Below are 24,651 nucleotides of genomic sequence, written 5' to 3' on the forward strand. Positions count from 1 at the left end.
AAGTTTTGAAGAAGAATCGGATGTTACCCAAAATTAAATTTAAGCAATAACCGATGATATTTTATATTCCAATTTTACTAATTTTCTACAAAGTATGTATTGCAAATTATTTTAAAGTATGTTGTTTCCTTTTAATAGCATAATGCATGTAAATGTCTTTTAATAACAATTTTTTAATGGATTTATTTCTAATTTTACAAATAAAAATGTACATAGGATAACACTTTAACGATCATTGCACTATAAGGACTTTTGAGGTATAATATTTAGCGATGTTAATAAAATAAAAAACAAAAATCACAATGAATTTATTTGTAATAAAAAATATGTCAACGAATGTTGAGTTTGTGAAAGGTATGGAATTTGATTTCATCTATCTCCAATGATTTTGTAAAAAAAAAAATCTATCTCCAATGATACTAGCAGTGCTCAAAATTCAGAATCTCTAAATCTAATGTGTCTTTTTACTACTAGACTAAACCCTAAGAGTTGGAAAATCACAATTAACTAGACTAAATCCTGAGAGTTTATCATAACGTCGGGAATTCCAATGGAGCCTACATTGGATTGGATAATCATGTTAGGCTAATAGCAATCACACAACCTTAAAGCCCTATGCATATGGGTCATCTCATTTATATGTTGATCAAAGTCTAATTTTTCTTCCAATATGTAGAACGTTAACTCACACTTCATACATTAACGTATTTTAATCAAGTGTGTGATTTTATACTTTCATAATTATGTGACGTAGTCATAAAAAGTAGAATAGAGACACAAACATATTCAAAAATGTGGGTTGGTGGTGATTTCATGGATGTAGTTTTGTGTTCTTTTCTTTCATGACAAGGGATAAATGAAATTAGAAGCAAAATGAATACGAAAAAGGACATTGAATATGAGAGAAATGATCAAAGAAAAAGATATGTAATGTGTTTTCTGTCGTGAGAAGAGACTTTGGAACCTCTAAAATCTAAATCCAAAGTTTGAGTTTTTACTACTAGATTAAACCCTTAGAGTCGGAAAATCACAATGAACTAGAAAATGCATTTTTATTTCTAATTAATCATGATAAATAGCATATTCACTATACATGAACCATCTCTCATCTTGGTTTTTTGCTGAAAATTTTTTATTGGTTTAATTGTTCTTGATTATTGGAACTACACGATCAAACACATTTTCCAAAAGTTGTTGGTAATTGTATGAGTTTGTTGAAAGGGTTGAGAATTTCTCGATAATTAATTTACCAAAACATTAGACTCAATTGAAAACACACCACATCATTTAAAAACGTATAATAAACATGTATGTTGTCAACTTAGCATAACATAAAAGTGTGTGACTCTCAGCTTTCGTAATTATGTGACATAGTAAAAAAAGATCAAACGTAAGCGTGTGACGCCCGTCTTAATTTTTTAATTGATTTAGCGAGGTTTTAAATATATTTATAAATATATGCTTATATGATTTATGATTTAAGTGATTTACATGATTAATGCGTGTGAATTATATGATTCATGAAGTTGAGTGATTTATATGATTTATAAATGAATTATGAGGAGTATATGATTTTGTGAAGTTGTTACGTTGGGTGACTTATTTTGTTATTAAATAAAATAAGATATGAAAAAAAATAAAATAAATTACTAACAAGTGGGGCTGTGTTGTGAGGTGAGTAAGTTTAGTGGTGAGAAGAGTAATACAAGTATTATAAATAGAGGATTAGGTTGAGAGAATAAGTTTTACAACGTAAGTGAAACGCTTTTGGGAGAAAAGGGAGAAAAGTCAGAAAAAGAGAAGAACAAAAAGGGGCTGTCGATTTCTGCAATAACCAGGTAAGGGTGAGACTATCTTTCACTAATATTAAGTCTGTAGATCATTAGATTGCATCTAACATGTTTTAGGATGAGTTTGTGAGATTATGAGAAATTAGGGTTTGAGTGAGAATTAATGATTGCTGAACTGATGTAACAGGGAGTTTTATTATTCAATCTAGGTAGCATATTCATGTGGGTTCCGATGTTTCCTTAATTCTTGTGATGGTACTGTAGTTGTGGTTTCTCGACCGTGATATTGCCTATTGTCCATTCCCTTTGATAGATCTTTTGTTTTCACCGGTTAGGTTCTTTTCTTTTTATGTTGTCGAAGGTCCATTCTTTATCACCGATGATTTACACATGAAAATTATCAAAGCTATGATTTTAGCGCTGAGACTTAATTTACATGTAAGAGAACACTTAACCGTACCATGATAATAGATATAGAATATGCAATTGATTACATTGGAATGAAATCAATTAAAGTTACAATATTTAATTTCTTTGGTTGCTAATTTTTATAAAAATCAACTTATAGAGATAGCTCGAGAATATAGCATCATACTTGTTTATTTGACTATTTGTTATAACTATTAAATTTTATTGTCAATTTGGAGTCTTAAGAATTGGCACTGGTCCTTCTAAATTTGCAAATGAAACTTTTATATTTTTTTTATTTTTTATTTTTTAAATTTGAATTCCTGTGTTTGATGCCTACAATTTAGATTTAGATATTTCTAAACTAGCTGACCTAGATATGTTACTAGTTTATGCTATTCTCATTAGTTCTGTGCATTCATGACTATGATCCTAAAAGTAATGTTTTGTTTACTTTGAAACATATTTGATTTAGAAAATATATATCATGCCGACCTTGTTCTTTTCTTCCTTTAACCGAGACTTGAATGATAGTCACTTAATTCCTATTTTTCTAAAAACAAAAAAAATACAGTGTTTTTAACTTGTTTAAACTTTTGAAGTAATAGTAAATAATTTATTTATTAGTGTTGTTGGGTTATTGCTTGGATGGGTTACTAGACACTATTATTAATTAAGATGAGACACGTATTCGATCAACAGGTTGGGTTCGTTGTCATTATGGAGTTCTTCAGGTCCTTTTATCTAGTGTGAAAGCTTCAATTTAGGTATGGGGCGAGAGAGAAGAGTTTGAGATCATGAATGTAAATTAATTGAGATGAACGGGAAAGCTGTGTTTCCCAAAGTTCAATCGGGGCTCACCGCGACGGTTGTAGCCCTTTGAGAGAATAATTAATTAATGTGCAAATTTAGATGTGGGAGGTTAAAAGAAGAATTAGAAACATTATTAAGGTGTCGCTTGATTTAAATTATGTGAATATGTGGTATTTGAAGTCATGGATAAATTTGTGGGTGCTTATGCTTGAATTGCTGCAACTATTTAGATTGATGAATTATTATATGATGTTGTTGATGATTGATGAATAATGATATTATCATGCGAAGATGTTGTTGTCGTCAATGAAGTCGAAGTTGTTTAAGTTGTAAGTTGTCATGATTTAAGAAGTTGTCCATTTTAATGGAATTGTATAAGATGTTCACGTTGTTGTCCAAGTTGTAGGAAGATTGTGTCGTTGCATAGTCAGTGATGGGGGCTTAATGCCCGACAGGTTCTTTACGACCTTAGCGATGGGGGCTTAATGCCCGACAGGTTCTTTATGACCTTAGCGATGGGGGCTTAATGCCCGACAGGTCCAAATATGACCTTAGCGAAGGGGGCTTAATGCCCTGGTGGTACCACATGCATGTTGAAGTTGTCTAAGTTGTTGTTAAAGTTGTCTAAGTTGTTGTTGAAGTTGTCTAAGTTGTTGTTAAAGTTGTCTAAGTTGTTGTTGAAGTTGTAGTTGCATTGTAGAGTCGTCATAACTTATATTTAATGTTGATTTGATGATGATATTAATGATGATGTCTGTTTATGATTGATGATGATAATAATATGATACTAAATGATCATTAATGCTGATGCTTATGATGTCTTAAGTTGTTAAATATATAATGATACTTGATTATGATTTAATGATGATTTTTGCTTATGAATTAGAGATGATAATTGTTTACTAACTAATGATGATATTTTGATGATTATAATTGATAAATGTTTAATCTATTTTATGTTGTTAAATGCATTTCAATGAATTATATGCTTAATTTATTGACTGTGAAATCTCACCCCTTCTGCTTGAAAATGTTGCCTTTCGTATGGGTAACTTGCAGGTAACCAGGACTAGATGTGTTCGTGAGTAGACTCCTCACATTGTGTCTAGGTGCTCTGATACGTAACGGGATGGGAACCTGCTTTTACTTCTATTCCTTACGTGTCCTTGATGAACCTTTTTATGATTAAGTATTGAATTAAAATGATGAGATTTTCTAATGAGGCCTGCGTGCCAAGACTTTGATTTTAGATTATAGATTTTGACGTTGAATTTCGAAAGATAATCATTATTATCTATTTTGTGGTTTTAAGAAGTATATGACATTCCGTTTGTGATTTAAATACTCTGATTTATGATGAAATTTTCAAGTTGGGAAAACGGGGTGTTACAAAGCGCGTGTTAAAAGAGTTGGTTGGTGGTGGTTTCATGGAGGGAGACTTATGTTCCTTTCTTTTTTGAGCAGGGAGACAAAAAGTTTAGAAGAAAAATAAAACGAATATGGAAAAGGAATTTGAACATAGGAGGAGATAAGGAAAAAAGTAAATATTGTGCGTTTTGTTCGTGAGTGTATAAGGAACGATGTAAATTGTCGGTAATTTTATGAGTTTGTTGAAGAAATTTAATATTATCGATTAATTATTTTACCAAAAATTTAGATTCAATTAAAAAAACATCACATAATTTTAAATATGTAATAACCATGTATTTCGTCAACTCAACATAATTCTTCTGCAACTGTTAATTGTCACATGACACTAAAGATAAAAATGAAGGAATTTGATATAATAGAGGATGAAGGAAATTTTTTAAATGAAAGAGCCAAAAATAAATTTTAAGAAAAAATTTAAACAAATAACATCCAAAAACTAATTAAAAAAAACAGTTTATCATAATGTTGTGGCTTTCGGGCGATCCTACGTTGAGTTTAATTATCATTTAAATGTTCTTTAAAATTTACTCTTGCATTCATGCAAAATTTTAACTCACACTTGACACATTAACATCTATTCCTCAAGTATGAGACTCTTTGCATCTGCGACCTAGCAGCTTGAATCACTCCCACTTTCCCCACGAAGTTGAATCGGATAGAGAGGAACCACACAAATGAGAACGATACCATATTTTCACCCAATATTTTAAGGCACTAAGTGTATGAATTTTTTCACTTATATGTTGTTCAACCTTCAATCTTCTACTCAATGTTAGACTATAACCTACACTTGATACATCACAAAATTATCTCCCTCAAATATAAAGAAATTCTAGCCCGTGCTTGGCACGGGTATCCATACTAGTTAATGTCATACTCATATGATTGATTTCAATGTATTAATTAATTAACCTTTTTTATTAATTATCTTATCCCTTTGGCTGCTTATTACATGTCCAAATTGACAATTTTTTTAGTTCAACAACACACGTCAAACCGTATCTTTCTAAAGTTTTTAGAGTGAATAGCCAAATACCCCCGAAATTGCAAGGCGCGTCAATTACCCCCTGTAGTTAACGAAATATCAATTACCCTCCCGAAATTGATAAACGTTAGTCAATTACCCCCCTCCGTTAATTTCCTCCATCCAACATGCTGATGTGGCAGTTAACTGCCCACGTGGCACTGCCACATGGTCAGAAAAGGCATGCCACGTCAGAGGGGGGTAATTGACTATATTTTCTAATTTTTTTTTTGAAATTTTTTTTGAACAAAAATATGATTTTTTTTCCTTTTGAACAAAAATATGATTTTTCCTTGCAAATTTATGATAATTGATCACTACTATGAATCTTATTCTTTCTATATGCTAATTTATATGACTAATATATGTCACTGTCATTATTATCACTACTATATAATGTGCTTATACAGAGATAGTTCTGTCATATAGATGTTCTATGCTTATACTGTTCTATGCTTATACTGTCATTATAGGTAGCATACTTAAATGATGATTTCACAGAGATAATTCTGTCATATAGTAGCATACCTTAGTCATAGATTATGAACTTAGACACTCATGCACCTAGACACTGCAGACCCATAGCAGAAACACGCCACCAGCCACAAACAGAACTAGCATAACAGGTTCTGTCAAAACATAAGCCCAAATAATTCAAATACAGGGGGGTTTTTGACCATTATTGATAAACTACAGGGGGTTTTTGACACGAACTTGTTGGAACAATAACAACACAAACAACTTAGAACAATAGCAGCACAAACAGCTTAGCATAATTGCCTCTTACATTTGTTTCCAATACACATAAGAAAATACTTAGAACAACAATACATATTTCATATAACTATTGTGAACCAAGAATTTTAATCAAAACTACCAACATACACAACAATACTATCATGTACTTCAATAAAAATCAACATGCAAAGCTTCCATTATCATTTTCATCATTATTAAGCCCTAAAGCAAGCTTCAATTCCCCCTCTTCTGTCCAAATCGAAACACACCATCAACTTCACCATTTCTGAAATTGTGTTCAAATTAAGCTCAGAAGTGAATGCATGTTTAGTGTGATGTTGATGATGACTTAAATTGGTGTTTAGAAGCAATTGTGGGAGAAAGGAGAAGGAGTTGAAGCTTTAAGAGATTTCAGAATAATCTTTGTGAGTTCCTAGTAGTTTAGATCCTTCCTTAAGGTGGGTTATGTTAGATTGTTACCTGAAATCTTTGATTTGTTGAACAAAATCAAATCATTGTTTTCAATTTCAAAACCTGCCACACAATCAAATACCCCCCTGTAGCCAAAAACCCCCCCGAAAATGCAGTTTCAATTTAAAAAAAAATCAGATTTTTTTCAAAAAAAAAAAAAATCAAATATAGTCAATTACCCCCCTATGACGTGGCACGACTTTTCTGACCATGTGGCAGTGCCACGTGGCAGTTAACGGCCACATCAGCATGTTGGATGGAGGAAATTAACGGAGGGGGGGTAATTGACAGACGCTAGACAATTTCGGGGGGGTAATTGATGTTTCGTTAACTACAGGGGGGGTATTTGATTCACCTTGCAATTTCGGGGGGGTCTTTGGCTAATTACTCAAGTTTTTATCTTTGACATGGTCTCTCAAAGTTATATGAAACATATGTCTACCAATACTCTTTCTAAGATCCACTCATTCATTAAATGAAATCAATGTATCTTACAATTTTACGTGAAACATATGTCTAAAGTATGAGATCCACGTTAATTTCTTATAATAAAATAGTGAGTGTTAAATAGTGTTAGAAAGAGAGTTTTCACCACTCATCTGAAGAACAAATAGTTAGAACATTTTCATGTTCTAAAAGTCTCTCAACGAAACTCAAACACACTAAATGCTGAAAAATAAGGAATTACGAATGTGAACATACGTGTCAGAGTATAAAATATTTTTGGATTGTTTATCATTTGAGTTATACTTACAAGACAAATATTTTTTAGGTCAAGTAGCTTTATAGTTGGGACTCACACATTTTAAATGTAGAGAAGTAGAAAGTTTGGGGTTCGAGCTCCGACTCCTACATAATATAATTGTTCTTTTAGCTACCAAACATTTAACATTTTATCAATATTGTGTTGGTCGGGGGTAGAACTTAACTTGAATATTTTAAATAAGATCTCGAATTTAAATTTTGTGGATGAAAAAAACATTGATTATCCATTAGATTTTAAGATAAAGTTCGTGGCCATAATTTGCACCAATAGAATTGATAAAAAAAGATATTTTTACAAGTAGATTCAATCACGTATTGTGAAAATGATATAATTTAATTAGATGTAAGTAAAAAATATATATTATTGTCAGGTGCATATATTCACGTTGCATGAGAACTTTCTTGCCACAGTGTTGATGTATCATTGGGACAATAGGCCATTTGTTTGGATACAAACCTTTATGATTAATCAAACAGAGCAATAAGCTCTATTTGGCAATGCTAATAAGCTAGCTTTTAACTTATAATGCATATAAGTTCGATTGACAAAAAAAAATCATGTTTGACAATGGTCTTTTCACCACGAGCTTATATCTTATTTTTTAGACATTGTTTTAAATAGCGTTTGAACTTATAACTTATAGTTTATTTTATTTTTTTTCACTTTTACCCTTACTATTTTATTTAAAATCCCTTTTTATCCATTTATAATCTATTATAAAATTAAATAAAGATCTATATATTAAATGCACATCCAGGTTTCTTCGTTTTTATTGATCTGTTATATCTTTCTTTTTAATTATACTTCAATCGATTCTTTTTTGAGGGAATACTTCAATCGATTCTTGTTTGTGATTCTTTTTATCACCATAATAAAATTCGATAAAAAAAAAGTAAAAAAAAAGTATAATGTTCCAACATGATGGTTGATGACATTAGCGTAAATTAAAATAAATATTTTTGGCTTCATATTGTATTTGGATAATGAAAGAAACTAAGTTTTTCTTTAATGATATAAAAAGGAATGTTGTTGTTTTTGGCTTCATATGTTAAATAAAAGAGGGGTGCTAAATGGCACGACAACCATCCCACACGAATCAGCACGGCATGTGTTTTAAGCTACTACTGCATTTTCGTTTCCTATATATTTGTGAGTTTTTTACAATTAAAAGTAAAAATAAACAAAAAAGGAAACTCCTCATCTTCATCTTGTAAACAAAAAAGATAACTATGTCTTCATCTTCTCCATGATGTTGTCGTTACTGTAGTTATCTTCGTCGTTGAGGTTGCTGTTGTCGCCGTAGCTGTATAAATATCATTGGTTGCTCCCATGTCGTAGTTTTTGTTGTCGACCATCGTCGTTGATGTTGTCACTGTCACAGTTATCTTTCTCATTTCCTCTGTCATAGTCATCGTCGTGAACTCTCACTGCTCTATGAAGGTAAGGGGCAAGTTTTCGCGTGTCGGAGAACTCTTGCCGCATGTAATAGAACATAAAAAATTTGTGGGATTTGCATGACAAACGGTGTCGTGCACATTAACATTTTTTCTAAATAAAAATATGCTAACATTTAAATAAAAAGGCATGTTGTTCTTTTTATTTTATTTTTAATATAAAAGGCATGTTGTTCGTGTCTTCATGAAAACTATAATGAAATAAAAATGTACTATTATGTCATTTTATTTTTATCAATTAATTGAACCGTTAATTTTACTAAACACTTATCAATTATCAATCACCAGCCATCAGTCATCAGCCATCAGCTATAAGCTATCAACCATCAGTCACTAGCTATAAACTACCAGTTCTCCGCTAATTTTACCAAACATAACCTTAGTGTTTGCAATCATTATCATTTGAATAATTATAGATTGACCATCCTTATTCTGTATCTCCCTGCATGTACACCTCCATGTGACTGGGGTATGTTGGTAATTTCACAGTACATCATCACCCTTTTTTTTTGGATGAGTTTCACTATTTTTGCCACGTATCACAAGTGTGTGTAGGTGTCAAAGGGTGTACGCCATCTAAGATGGTCCATGCATAAGGGTGGTTATCATTTTGTGCAAGTTGAAGTATAATGATCTCATTATTCTGCATAAATTTCAAACTCATAGGTATGTTGTATTATGTATATCAACCATACAGGGGAATACAACTTAACCTTGTTTTGAATTTGATTACCAACTACCAAGTAAACCGAATGATGATTAGTATTTTTCACATCATTTACCTTTATGTATTCCTCAAGGAAAAAAACAATAGTAGCTAGGAAATTAGACCGATTATATTTTTGGGAGACTAGTTGAAACCTTGTGTATTGATTCAACCTTCTGGTCTCCCTTGAAATCAACCTTATTATTTAGAAAATATGTAATATAGAATATGTCAGATTGTTTTAGGTGTATTATTTAATGACCATGTTAAATTTTTTTGTTAATCATAAAACACTGCTTGGTGATGATTGATGAACAAAGCAAGAGATAAAACAAGCAAGCCATTTCTTAAATCCATGATTTACATAGTGTTTGCGGTCATTATCGTTTTAACACCGATTTGTGTAACTTGAAGTATAATGATCACATTATTCTGTATACATTTCAAACTTATAGTTATGTTGTATACATTTCCAACTTGAAGCCTCAGTTTCTGTTTCAAACTTGTATACATTTTATAAGTATTTAGTTGAAGTGAATTGAACATAATATCGTGGAAGTTGTGTAACATGTTCCGATCAGGGGCGGACCCGTGTATAGTTGAGGGTGTGTACCTGCACATCCTGAATTTTTGTTATTTGCACCAATAATCTTAGTTTTATTGCTATTTGCACACCCTAAAATTTTTGTTTTGCACCTCACCTAAATTTGAGTCAGTCTAACGCGTATGGCGTGCATACAAATGCGACATTTGGATTTTAATGCTTTTTAAAGATGTTAATTTTTTTTTTGTTTCGACCAAAAAAAAAAGATGTTAATTTTTTTCATAAAATGACTTTCATTGTTGTTATTTAATTTGGTTGACTTTTATTTTGCATAAAAGTCAAAAACACAGAACATGAGTATTGAACTCACGTTAATACACTTAGTGTGTGTGTTTGGTTCAGCTTTGAATATAATTGATTCTGACAGAATTGATTCTGATAGAATTGATTCTGACAGAATTGATTCTGAGAGAATTGATTTATGTTTGGATACAGTTATGTAGAATTGATTAAACAAACTGAATGTTGTTTGGATGATTTTGATCTAAATTGCTTTTGTATGTATAATTACTAAAATAGACATAGTTAAAGGAGAATTGATAAAGAATGAGAATTGATAAAGGGTAATAAAGGAAAATAATAGGTTGTAATAATAAAATATACAATTTACTGTTTATAATTGATTCTAGAAAAGCTAGAAGCTAGGATTTGTAGCTTCATGGATAATTGCTTTTGGAGGATAAAAGCAATTCTGAAAAGCCAAACCAAACATTTTGGAATTTTGTAGAATTGTTTTGTCACTGTAGAGAATTGCTTTTGGCTTTGAAAAAGCCAATCCAAACAAATTACTCCTCCACTTCACCGAATCAAATGAATTTGTTATATTTTCAAATAAATATAATAATGTAAACTATTTAAAAAAAATCTTTTTTTCTTCTCTAATTCCTGGTCTTTTTTTTTCCCTTCTTTTTTACCTATAAAGAATATGATTATGATTAATTGTATGAAATGTAGTTGAGATCTTTTTGAACTCGCAGTGATAAATACTTTTTTTTAGAGGTCCGGGTGATAAATGGTTGAATCTACAATTTGTCGAAATAATAAAATTATAACATTTAATCTGATTATTAAAAAGAATAATATTTTTTTTTGTATTGGGTAAAAGTAACAAAAATGCAAATTTTGTAGTATACATTATATTAATGAGAAAAAGAAATTTATTTCTTGTGCACTAGTTGTAAAATTATTTTACACATGCATATAATGATGTGGCGACATGTCATTAAATGCATGTCTAAAATCATGTTACACTATCAACACATATTAATTGAATCTTAAGAAAAATGACTGGATCAACATTCCTCACGTGCGTGCGTGTGCGCACGCGCGCGCACACACACATACATACACACACACACACACACACACACACACACACACACACACACACACATATATATATATATATATATATATATATCAAATTTTATAGTTCTAATGTTAATAATAATTAACGAAGTTAAAAATTTTGCACCCCTGACTCGAGGTCTTAGATACGCCATTGGTTGTGATTATTGTTTTTGTTTCAGGGAGAAAATTGTGATCCGATCACATTGCTTTTTTCGTAACATTCCTTGGGGATACAAAGGGAAAATCAACAATTACTTGGAATGATTCATACTCCACCATCAGAAGTGATGGGAAACAGTTGAAGACCTACAAGACGGCAAGTGTTGCAGTGGAGGCTGATTATTTTATAGCCGTCAACATGATATTTGAGGTACTCTTCATAGTTTTTTATGATGTTATTATACAATATTTCATGTTTTTTGCAACTGTTAACTTAACAAACGAAGTTATAAGTATGATAAAGATAGTTACTCACCAAATTAAATTGCTTCCTAAAACAGAATACAACTTCCTATTTTGCACTGAAGATGGAACAAGCAGCTGCGCTTCGAGTCACCGAAAACGGATCTGCTTTTTACAATTGCAAGTTTAATACTGAGCACCGTTTCAACAACCAAATTTGACTCCATTAAAAGAAATATTTGTATTAATTATAATTCATTGTATTAATTGATCATAATATAATTTGAATATTTAAAATTTTCATATCAAATATTATGATATCCTTCCACATACTCTTCACTCCACGAAAACTGGTACGAAATCATGTGTAAAATCAATAAGGAAAACACAAATAATTTTAGTTGGACGCGCACACACAAAAGAAAAATAAAAGAAGAAACACGTAAATAATATATTATTTTAAATAATTTAAGGATAACTTGTGTTATATGTGTGTTTAAATGCATTTTATTTGTGGTTGTGTCCATATAAGTAATTTCTCAATTTCTCCCCTCTGTTATTTGTTAAATGTCACTTTGAATCTTAAATAACTAAACTTAATATTTGAAAATGATTAAAACTTACCCACTCCAATCCTCATGGGATCGATACACCATTTAATCTTTATTATATGTCACGACAGTATATACTTACCCTCAATATGAATTGAAAATAAACAACTATTTTTTAAGCATCACCGATCCAACTTGCCTAATTTTTTTTTCTCTATAAAAATAAAAATTGTTTATCACTAGAGTTTTAGTAATGAGAGCTCATTTGTTGGTATGGTGATCATATAGAATGAAATATGAAGGTACACAGTGAGAAAAGAAATATATTACTTGTCCCATGATAACCGTGGCTTTCATTTTATAATGTCTCGTGAATTACTTTTATTCAATTACACATTCTAATTAACTTTATATGCATCACTCTAAATTACGATTTTCTATTTACATTTATTATAGTGAGAATCAACAAATATACTAATAAGGTTAATTTGTTAAAATTGTTGCTCGTTTTTCTTCGTATATAAAGTGTGTTTGGTTCAAAAGAAAAGTTGTGAAAAGAGAAATAGGTAAAAGAGAGTGTGAAAAAAGAGAAATTGGTGAGAAATAGAGTAGATTAGAAATTGGTGAGAAACAGAGTAGATTTGATGAATTGTTTCATAAGAAAGAAATATAGAAGAAAGAAGTGATGATTATATTGAAACAAAGTAGTAACAATTTTTGTAGGATGGAAGGTGTATCGATTCGGTCAATACTATATATGTTCGGAATGGGAACAATTTCATGTTTAAATATTTGTTTTCTTTCTAAAATATTTGAATACCATATTTCATATTTAAGATCAACCACTTTCTAGCTGCTCATTTGTGAATCAACATCTTCCAAACTACTCATCTAGCTAATGCTTAGCTGAAATATGAAACACATATACTACTGCAATTGCTCCATAGAAATCTCTTATACACACCATTGCGAATGTAAACTTTAAGATTACAGTTGCCAATTACTTTGACACTAAGCATGGCAATATAAAATACTCGTGTGTTTGGTTGAGAGAAGAAATTGAGAAGAGAGAGAGATGAGAAAGAGTATGAGAAGATAGAAAGAGGTGAGAAATAGAGTAGATTTGATGTAGTGTTTGGTATAAGAGAAAGAGAAGAGAAATAGAGAAGAGAGAAGTGTTGATTGTTAGCAAAAGTACAAAAGTACCCTTGATTTAAAAAACTTTTCTATAAAATAAAATCAATTTTTATTAGCTTAATTAATTTTAATATTAATTTATTATAATTAATTTAATTATTTAAACAGATTAATAACCTATCTTAAAAAATAGTCAACTTAACATTTTTTTTTTAAATTTAATTAGTCAATTAAATAATCTAACATACCTTCAGTTTAAAAAAAAAATCAAATATACAATTTTTGAGAGAGAGAGGCATGGTGATGGGTAGTTGTGTAAATAATGGAGTTTCTTCCCATTTATTCGCATCAGTGGAGAGAAACAAAAAGTGGGTGGGTCCTACCATATTTAATCTCTCTGCTGTCTTTCTTTCGTGCACCAAACAATAGAAATTGTGTATTTCTCCCCTATCTCTCTTTTTGCTTTCTCTTTCGCATGTATTTCTCTCGCTCCAAACACACTAAAGTCTTTTGTGGCATTGTGTTTTTATCAGAAAAGTATTTCGTTAGCTCATTTTTTTTTGAATGGCGTTAGCTCATTCATTATAATTCTTATGTCTATAGTATTTTTTTTAATGGAAATCCTTATATCTATAGTATTACAATCTACTTATGAAATTGTCCAAAAAAAAAAAAAAAACTACTAATGAAATGACAATTGCTCTTAAACTTCATTTTCCTTAAAAAAATATTTCATGCCATGAGGTAATTCAATTGATATGATTCTAATAAAATCGGTTGACTCTAAAATAAACAATTCAATTTATATTTATATAGTAAAATAAGAATTTTTATTGTATCCAAATAAATAAATAAAATAAAATAAGAAGTCTTATCCCCTTGATGAACTAAACTTCAGTGTAGGAATATAATATAAAAAAAGTTTAAACTTAGAAAAATACATTTAAGCATGAATAAAAAAAAAGTGCATTGAAGCATAACATGGTTAATGAGATATCAAATAATTTATTCAAAGATTAAATATATTTTCAAAGCCTGATAAAATTCACAATTTTAAATGTTTAGTTCATACATAAATTTTATCCATTTGTAGTCTCTATTTTACTTTTGTAGGGACTAAATATAAGGATTAAAATCACCTTTTTTTTTTTTTAAGATTTTAAAACAAAGACTAATGTTGGACAAAATATATAAGACCTAAACTTTAAAAATCTCAATTTTATAGGACTACAACATATTTAACCATTTATTTAATTAAAAGAGGGTAACTTTCATCTAACTTGTGTCATTTTATAATTTTGTTAAATAGGAAAAATAAATCGTATTTTTTAAGGAGCACGATTTCTTCGCAAACAACTATAAGAATGCTTTAGGTTGAACATGAAGGATTAATTATTGAATGATATTCCATTCTTTCACGCCAAACGTCATGTCTGCCTAGTTCACCTACTACGTTGGTATAGCACTTTCATGAAATTGTTTTATGCCAATTGACAATGGTTAGACCTGGTGGACACTAAATACCAAATAGAGAGGCTTTTAAAAATAATATATGGTTTAAGGACTTTGTGCATGTTATGGTGGATATATAAATACAATTATGATATCAAATATAAAATATTATGGTAGATATAACAATGTAAATTTATCCTCTAAAAAAAAATTATGATGTCATTCCTAGTTTTTTTTGTCTCTTGGTCTATTAGTTTTTGTTCTTGTTTGGCGTTAATACTTGTAAAGATCAATTTAGTGGAACGTATCTTCCCATGACCCAAACCTATTAAAACGTATCTTTCGATCGACTGTTTTTTTACTAAAAATCCATCGAAAACTATCTTCCTATCAACCTTTTACGAGGATTGAGGAACCTAGATGGCTTGTAGAGCAACCTTAGCTCTAATAATAAGGTTGTAACAATGAACACAGGAGGCTCAAAATCTCCAATGTTGACAACAGCACTAGGGAAAGGGTCAACAGCTTAAGCGTCTACAGATGGTATAGTATGGTGGTATTGTACTAGTTACATGAAGTGGTTGAAAGCTTATACTCATTGTCCTGATAAGCTAGTGCAGGCACTTCTTAAAATAAATCAAACTTAAAAATCAACAAACTATTCAATTAAGCTAAGCTATAATCTAAATGCCAAACACAGTTACAACTTTGCAAGTCTCTATTTGATCCATACCAACATGTTTTCTTTGCAATTCCACACAAGGATATTGATATGCCTATGAATAAGAGAAAAAAATTCAAACAGCAAATGATGTAAATATTTCTCAAACTCACAAAAATGTTCAAGATACACTTACATATATGTTCCTTTTTCTCTTTATTTCCTTAAATTCCAACAAACTATAGACCTAAAACTTTTTACAGATTACAAAAAATACAACAACAAAGAATAGAATTCGTAGCTTTATCACAGAAAATCTTCGTTCAATCAACAAAAAAACACTTAAGAGCAGCATCATCTCCAATTGATGACCCATGTAAAAGAATTCCTGCCCAATTAAGGAACAACCAAGTATCCCTCATCAAAAACACTTGAAAATTCATAGTTTTTCATCTTTCAAACTTTTCTTCTTCCAAATCAATCAAGCCTTAGGAGAAAGAATCTCTGAAACAGATGTATAGGTTCCATAAACAGCAACAACAAATCCAAAAACCATAATGGCCCCATCTGAAACCAAGCATCTCCAACCCAACTCTTCCTTAAAAACCATACAATGAAACAAAGCAGGTAAGACAAAACCAAGAACAACACAAACACTACTCCCAACAAGTGACAAAAAATCAGCAAAATTAGGCACCAAAAGTGCCACCAAACTCACCACCAAAACCAACAACCACCTCACCCACAAACAATACCTAGAATCACAAAACCTTCTCTCAAAAACCTCATAAACAGGATTCATCATCAAAGGAAATGTAATAAACAAATTAATACAAAGCCCTAATTGAACCATAACACCTATCACACCTTGACCTAAATTATTAGTAATAATATCCTTAGTTTCTTCACCAAAAGCAAAATAACCTAAAACACCAAAAGCACCAAATAATATAGAAATCATTCCCATCCCTAACCCTAAAACCCTCCCAAATTTCTCTTTATCTTTAGTCTCACTTTCCAAAGGTAAAACCATTCCAATTCCTTCAAAAGCATAAACAGCTACACCAATACCATAGAAAAAAACACCAAAACCCTTAAAAGCTTCCAAATTTGGCTTATTTTGCATGAAAACAAAAACATCTTCCACCATAACAATACTCTTAGCAGAAATATCAACAACATCAGCAAAAATACTCAAAGGGGCTAAATGGGTCAAAGTTTTGATAGAATTCAACCCTAATTGAAATGGAAAACAACCCCAAAGATACAAACTTTTCGCTGTTAAACCGATGAAAATAGGGACGGTTTCAGCGGTGGAGTCACCGGCGGTGAGAAATGATAAAGTTGAAGAAATGAAAATAAGGTAACTGACACAAAACCCAGCTTGTGAAAGCACAATCATGGAGTCAACGGAAAAACGGCCTAATGGGCCACAAATGGTGAAACCCAAATCGCCGAAAGATTTGATTTTGGAGAAACCGGTGATGGATTCGAGTTTCCGGCGAGTGTTGACGAGGAGGAGCATGCAGTGGTAGGTGAGGTAAGCGATGGCGAAGAGGTTGATGAGACCGGTGAGGTAGCCGGTGCGTTTGAAGGAGTAAGGGAGACCGAGAACGCCGGCGCCGACGATGGCGATGAAGATGTTGGCGCAGGTTTTGAATTGGGAGGAGAGGGGGGGTGATTTAGTAAGAAGGGGGGTGTCTTCGCGTGGGTAGGGTGGGAGTGAGTAGGATGATGAACCTGCTTCTTTGAACACCATGTTTGTAGGAATTTTGGAAAATGAAAATTGATTATTGTTTTGTTTGGATTGAGGAGGAATAAGGTGAGTTTTTTGAGAAGAAAATCGATTATGAAGTTAAGCTGTTTTGAAAAGTTTGGGTTGTGGGAACTGGGAAGAAGTGAATTTAGAGATAAGTTCTCAACTGGTTGGAATAAATATCTGTGATCAGTTCTCCGGCGTCTCATAAAATGATTGGAATAGAGATGAGTACACACTTAAGAAAAAAAGTCAAAACTGTATCAGATTTTTTTTTAATTTAAAGTTTTTTTTTGGGTATAAATTTAAAGTTTTTTTTTTTGGGTACAAATTTAAAGTTATTCATAATCACTTTTTTAAAAAGTGTTGGTGAAAATAAAAAGATGTTAGGATTAGGAAAATGTATTATGTAATGGAAATTTAAGGAGTATTATGATTTGGTCAAATGTACTGTGGATATGTTTTTTGTACTTCTGGATGGAAAATTAGCAAAGTACAATGTTGTCTAAGTTTAGAGACATAATTAGCAAAGTACAATTTAAGGGAAAAATACTAAAGACTACCTTTAAAGTAGTATTACCTCCGTCCCTAATTATAGGACCCTTTTGAAAAAATAACGGGAATTAAGATAGTGGATATTTGTATTAAATATGTTTGTAATTACTATTGTTTTTACAATTTTATCCTTTAAGAGAGAGGGTTGGTTTATGTTTTCAACATGTTATTTATTGCTGATTGAAGAAAAAGATGTATAATAAATAGGGGCATATATGTAAAGAAATAATTAATGTAGTTGGAAATGGCAAAGGGGTCTTATAAAAAGGGACAAAAAAAATTCTCAAAAGGGTCTTATAATTAGGGACGGAGGTAGTAATTGTTAAGGAAATTAAAATAAAAATATTAAATGTTAAAGACTATTTTTAGAGTACTTGCTAAAGAAATTAAATAGATATATTTGTTATGAAGTTACATTAAAGATATGGTATTGACATTTTTTCGAAGCCAAAACTGGTCCCTAACAAAATCAGAACACTAAAAAGCTCCTGTTTTTGGATAAACATCAATGTTATGATCATAACACTTTTGGTATTCTATTTCCGTTTTTTTTTAATAAGGTAATTTTCTTTAAAAAAAAGAAGGAAATTACCTTAAAATTAGAATACTCAAAGAAATGTTTATTGCGATTTTTGTGTTATTTTGCAAGATACACATGATTTTATAACACATTTACATCCACACCGGCAACAACATTTTTTTAGAGTTTAGCTAGTAATGATGTATTTAGCTTTGGTACTCATTTTTGGTGATCGAGTCCATTTTCATCTTTGGGCATCAACTGACACGTTTGTAATCTTCACAAGACTTTAATATTTTTGTGATTGTTTGGGCACACCTTATGCTGCAACAATTATACTGCAACAATTACGTTGTCCGTGGTAATATAATCCATTTTTGCTTGTTAAAAAAAATATTTCTTTATTGTTAGGGACAGAAGAACTACCCTCCAATTTATATCATGGTTAAAAGGTGATAGGGTAGAAATTTTTAAACTTACCCTCTAACACAATAGAGGAGGAGTGTGCATTGTGAATGTTTTTCAGCTTGGAAAAGCTAAACCAAACATAAGTTTTGAGTAAAAGTAAGTTGAATGTAACATGATTTATATATATTTGGACGTATTCATGTAAAAATGGTTTTAACAATAAATTTAAGGCTAAAATCAATTGTAGAAGTAAACAATTACAAATTATAGCTTCAAGTAGAATCGATTCTACAAGCAAAATTAATTATCTTTCAAATCATCCAAACATGACAAAATCAATTCTACAACCTTTGGAATCACTTTTGATCCTCCAAAATCGATACCAATATATGCTTACAGGAATTGAGTGCAATTTCTCCTGTATATTTAAATTGTTTTTCTGTGGTGGGTGACCCGATTTCTACAAATTTTTTGCTATAATATCCACGCATCATGCCAAATAATTTGCACGTAATAATAGAAAAATGAGCAAATAGTCACTTTAGTCCCTGACTCTGCACCTCGCTGTCACAAAGGTTCATGACTCAGGATTAAATACAAAGAAGTCCCTGAATCTGCACTTCCGTTGTCACTTTAGTCCCTGACGTTAAATAATTCTGTTAAATGATGATGTGGCACACGTTATACGATGACATGACATATGATGTGTCACAGGACTAAAGTGAAAGTAGAAAATGGTCACTTTGGTCCCTAAACCAAAAATCAATATCCGCAAATTGAATCTCAAATCCCTACATGTCATCTAATTCTCTTTTTTGTTCAGAATCAATCTTCCATTAAACACCAACTTACTATTAGGTCCCTAACTGTGTATGCTTACTATCAGTTAGGTCCCTGACAGTAAACGTGTACTCTCACTAAGGTCCCCGGTAAGTTGGTAGTTTAACAAAATACATGTAGAATTAGTTTACTTATTTTAATGCACATTCCTTAAGGCATGCTTGTATGATCCTTCATTATCTTTTTATTGTATACTAAAAAGAAGATTAATGAAGTACATTTTAAGGTAGTAAATAAACACAGTTATTTTTTACTTTACATAACATCTCTGTAAATAATGTTTTCACCAATATAAAAATCACTGTTTCTTTTACCCTTAAACAATGAGATCTTAACCCTTGATCTTTAGTCCCTGTGACACATCATATGCCACATCATCGTATAACTTATGCCACATCATCACTTAACAAAATTATTTAACGTCAGAAACTAAAGTGATAACAGAAGTGTAGAGTCGGAGACTTCTTTGTATTTAATCATGAGTCAGGAACTAAAGTGACTATTTACTTTAGAAAAATATATGGAAAAACAGGAAAGTACTTGTTTTAATCGTGTGATATTTGCTTACCATCCGTTGCAACCGTACAACAAGGCTAAAACAAAAAGACAACGACTTCATGTCGCTTTCTGAACATCTTTGGACCTACTATGATAAAGAAATGAAGAAAATATGTTCATTGTTATCTTAAATATTAAGAGCCAAAGAAGAATCCAAATATGCTGATTATATTTAATGAGAGACTAACTACTATTGCCTGGATGGATGGCTTAGTCATGGCCAACCAAACAAATTACTTGTCAAATTTGACTTGTTCCTGTTTATTATTTTATTTCACAATATTAAAACATGACTATGTAATTCATATCTTATGCATGCAATTACAGATTCATAAAATGCATGGTAACAGAAACAGGGAAATGAAGAGTACTAGTGTGAATTGTGGAGGAATAAGACGAAATTATTTCACTGTTTACATTTGGAAATGGTGAATTCTTGTAGAAGATAACTCAATATTTCACCAAAAAGGATTCCATTCCTGTTATGGAGACCCATAAGCATAAAGATAAGGTCTGAAGGAACCAGTAAATATTAAGGTGTGTATAAATCATTGATGAAAATCTACCTCAATTTCCACCCAATTTACCATACCCCAACAAGTAAGTAGAATTTAACGGGTGCTACTGCTGAGCTAAGAGATTGAATGTGGGACCTAATTTGTATAAATCTCCAGCTACAGAATATTACTAAATCTATTGGTGTCAATCATTAATATGTGGCGACAAGAAATGTATAAATATATATCTAACTTGAGTTTCAATAATAAAAAAGCTAAAGTTATAGCCACACAATCTAATGCTGCAGAATCCTGCCAACAAAAAACGTGGCTGTGAATCAGAAATTTAATCATTGAATTGTTGGACTGGGATCGCGTGCAGTTGTGATTCCACACAGTTTCATGCCTTAAACGATCTATGTTGTTAATTTCAGATCGCATGGCTCAGCATGTTATACAACGACAAAATACATTGTAAACAATCTTGGGCTGTTCATCTGAGGTCGAGGTTTAACTGGTGATGCAGTAAATGCACCAAATCCAATTCTGAAATTGTAGGGTCAGACAGTTTAATTCATGAAACAAACAAAATTTTAAAATGATATATCTAAAATACATTGTAAACGATCTTGGGCGTTCATCTAAGATCAGACGTTTGAAATGTAATGCCGGTGATGCAGTAAATGCACCAAAAGCAATTCTGAAATTTTGGGTCAGGCAATTTAATTCATGAAATTAACAAAATTTCAAAATGATATCTAAAATTGATTATCACAATAGTCTATGGGAGACAATTTCAAAGACTAATTTGACGTACCTAAACCAACTAATGTGAACAACAAATTTCTATCACATGATCATTTTTAAGTTTCATTTTTTTTTCTTCAGGAATCAAATTATTAAATGCCTACAATTTCATAAAGTAAATTGGGGATTCACTTATCAATAACTTTGTATGATATTGGATAATTGACAACATAGAATGCTCCAAAGCAGATGTCACAATTACTCTGTTGAAACCATCATTAGTAACAAATTTGAAGTTTTCCTAATCCACTAGAGTAAATAATCTATGTTGGACACATTCTTACTGAAATTCTTTTGTAGACTCAAACTAAGTAACAGTGATTTCCAAATAAATTGGTCAGGAAGGATACCCTTCTCTACCATTTCCAGAAAGACCTGCAAAGCTTTCTGAAGGTCATCCTTCCTACATAACACATCAATCAAAGGGCTGTAAGTTTCTGTATTTGGTACACAACCTCTTGCAGTAATATCTTCCATAAACTTTAAGGCACTTTCAATTTTTCCTTGTCCACAAAATTCAGTGATGATAGCATTGAATGTGGATGCAATGGGAAAACAGTTATTACTTATCATTTCATTGATAAGCTCAACGGCCTCTCGGATACTAGCGTGTTGCGAAAAGCCATGAACAAGAGAGTTATAAACTAGAATACTTGGAATACCACCTTCATCAATCATCTTATCATATATATTCTTTGCATCTTCAATTGCACCTTCCTTGCATTTCTGTATAATAGTCATGCTTCTGTCAACAGCTCTAGGGAACAACTTTCCCATCTTTGATAGAAACTCAGATGCCTCGTCAAAACGATTTTGCTTAAATAGACCATATATTATGCTATTATAAGGACTTATGTGCCCTTTAGAGCCTTCTTTGGTTTCCTCCATTAACTCCAAAATTGAAAAACCATCTTCAATTCTTCCTTCTGAACACAAACCTCTAATCATCGTGTCGAAAGTAACAAAGTTCCGGTTGATCCCATCTGTCTTCATATCATTAAAAAGATCAAGAGCCAAATCCAACATTCTAGACTCACAAAACCCATATATCAGTATATTGTAAGTATCCACATTTGGAAGATAGCCTTTATTCTCCATCTGCTTCAGGAAATGAAGTCCAACTTTCACTTTTCCCACTCCACAAAACCCCTTTATCAATGTATTGTAAGCCACAACATCAAGTGAACCCCCCAAGCTCTCAACTCTCTCAAGCACCTCTGCAGCCTCCGTTACACGGCCAGCATTGCATAGAATCTCAACCACCTTAGTCACAGTAACAACATCAGGTACAAGACTCAATGCAAAGCACTTCTCAAGTAAAACAAGAGCTTGAACCAAATTCTCTTCCTTACAATAAGCAGATATCAAAATATTAAACGTAACCTCATTCGGGTCCACCATCTCATTCATCAAGCTCCTAGCCCTACCAACCTTCCCATTCCTACAAAGTGCATGAAGCAAAGTATTATAAATGACAGTATTTGGTGTAACACCATTATTCTTAATAAGCTGCAAAAGCTTAAAACCTTCACCAATCCTATTCGTTAAACAAAGTCCCTTCATCAAAATCCCAAACGTATAATCATCACCACGAACACCACTCTCCATCATACTCTTTCTATAAAACTCTCTAGCCATATCAATATCCTCTTTCACAAGAACATCCAAAATTGAGTTAAAAATCTTCAAAGACGGCGTACCATGAAACTTGTAAGCCAAGTCAAGAACTGTGATGACCCGCCTGGTCATTCCAGTCCGGGACAGTCCCCGGACAATTGTTATGAAGATATCTTCACACGGGTTAGCTCCGATTGAGGTAGGCATTTCGTCGAGCAGTTGCTTGACGGTATCAAAACGACGAAAAATGCAGAGTTTGTGGATTAATGTACGGTATGTGGATTGTGAGTGAGTGAATTTGGAGAAGGTTGAAGCCCATCTGAAGGTTTGGAGTGCTTCGGAAGCGGTTTTTTGGTCGAGGATTAGCTGGCAAAGGTGGTCTTGTGTTGGTGGCAAAGATGATGATGATGAGTAATGTGCTTGGAACTGTGAATAATGCTTCAGAAAACACGTATAAGGGCGTGAAAGGATTGTAGAATGTTGTAATAGTCTCATCTTTCATGAAATGGTGTGCGAGAAAGACAAGGGTTACTCTCAACAAAATCAATGTTTTTTGTTCTTGAAGTACAAGTTTGTTCTGTTAGATGTTTTACTGTAATTTTTTACTACAGAAGTACTCCCTGTCCTAAATTACAATATATATTTTTTGTGCGTATTCCTAAATGGTGTGTCTGGATTGACACATAAATATAATATTTTTAATGGGAGTTGGATCGAGAGGTAAGTAAAATTTGGTAAATAATCAATTCATTAACAATTGAAATTAAGTTTTTTTAAACAATTTATTTTTTAACAGAGTTCATTATCCGCTCCAGTCCAATCACTCGATTTCTTTTCTCGTATATAAATTTGATACACTCACAAGAATTTTAATTACATGAATGTTTGTTTCACACATATTTGACTTACACTATATATTTATATTGTTTTTAAGTTTTAAATTGTTTTTTCTCCCTCTTAAAATGTTTGTCTTCTCTTCTTAGAATCAATGTCCATATGTAATACTTCATCCGTCTCAAATTAGGCGTCCCTTTTAAGTTTTAGACAATTTTTTTTTTTGCTTAAATTTAAGACCGAAGTAGTACATATCGTCCACCAACAAGATCCTTACATTAATATCAATATTTTAACAAGAAGGTGTAAGTGATATTTAAGTATAGGTTGCGGGAATTCATAAGCACTTACCATTTTTTTTTGTCAAGTAGTCTAATGACTATAAATTTATATTTTAAGGTGAATAATGGAAGAATCTGGGGTTTACACCGTCTTCCTTAACATATTATAATACATTCTCCCTACCAATTGAGTCATGCTCGTAGAGACACATTTACCTTT

General features: G+C 31.7%; 2 protein-coding genes across 2 annotated transcripts; both read right to left on the minus strand.

The window, feature by feature from the left end:
- Positions 1-15,893: 15,893 nt before the first annotated feature.
- On the minus strand, positions 15,894-17,763 carry LOC146920326 (amino acid transporter AVT3C-like). The gene has a single exon (XM_085713727.1). The coding sequence runs from the start codon at positions 17,515-17,517 to the stop codon at positions 16,240-16,242; it is 1,278 nt and encodes a 425-aa protein (XP_085569853.1). The 5' UTR covers positions 17,518-17,763; the 3' UTR covers positions 15,894-16,239.
- A 4,067-nt stretch (positions 17,764-21,830) lies between these two features.
- Positions 21,831-24,041, minus strand: LOC146920327 (Pentatricopeptide repeat (PPR) superfamily protein). Its single transcript, XM_085713728.1, has one exon. It carries the CDS (start codon positions 23,809-23,811, stop codon positions 21,949-21,951), a length of 1,863 nt encoding a protein of 620 aa, XP_085569854.1. The 5' UTR covers positions 23,812-24,041; the 3' UTR covers positions 21,831-21,948.
- Between the last annotated feature and the right edge of the window lie 610 nt (positions 24,042-24,651).

This window comes from Medicago sativa, chromosome 5 (genome assembly GCF_051527215.1).
Source record: "Medicago sativa cultivar Bolivia chromosome 5, Bolivia_mono, whole genome shotgun sequence".
In the NCBI taxonomy this organism is placed as follows: Eukaryota; Viridiplantae; Streptophyta; class Magnoliopsida; order Fabales; family Fabaceae; genus Medicago; species Medicago sativa.

Coding starts and splice junctions, on each gene's coding strand:
- LOC146920327 (XM_085713728.1), bottom strand. CDS start 23,811: ATGAGACTATTACAACATTCTACAATCCTTTCACGCCCTTATACGTGT.
- LOC146920326 (XM_085713727.1), bottom strand. CDS start 17,517: ATGGTGTTCAAAGAAGCAGGTTCATCATCCTACTCACTCCCACCCTAC.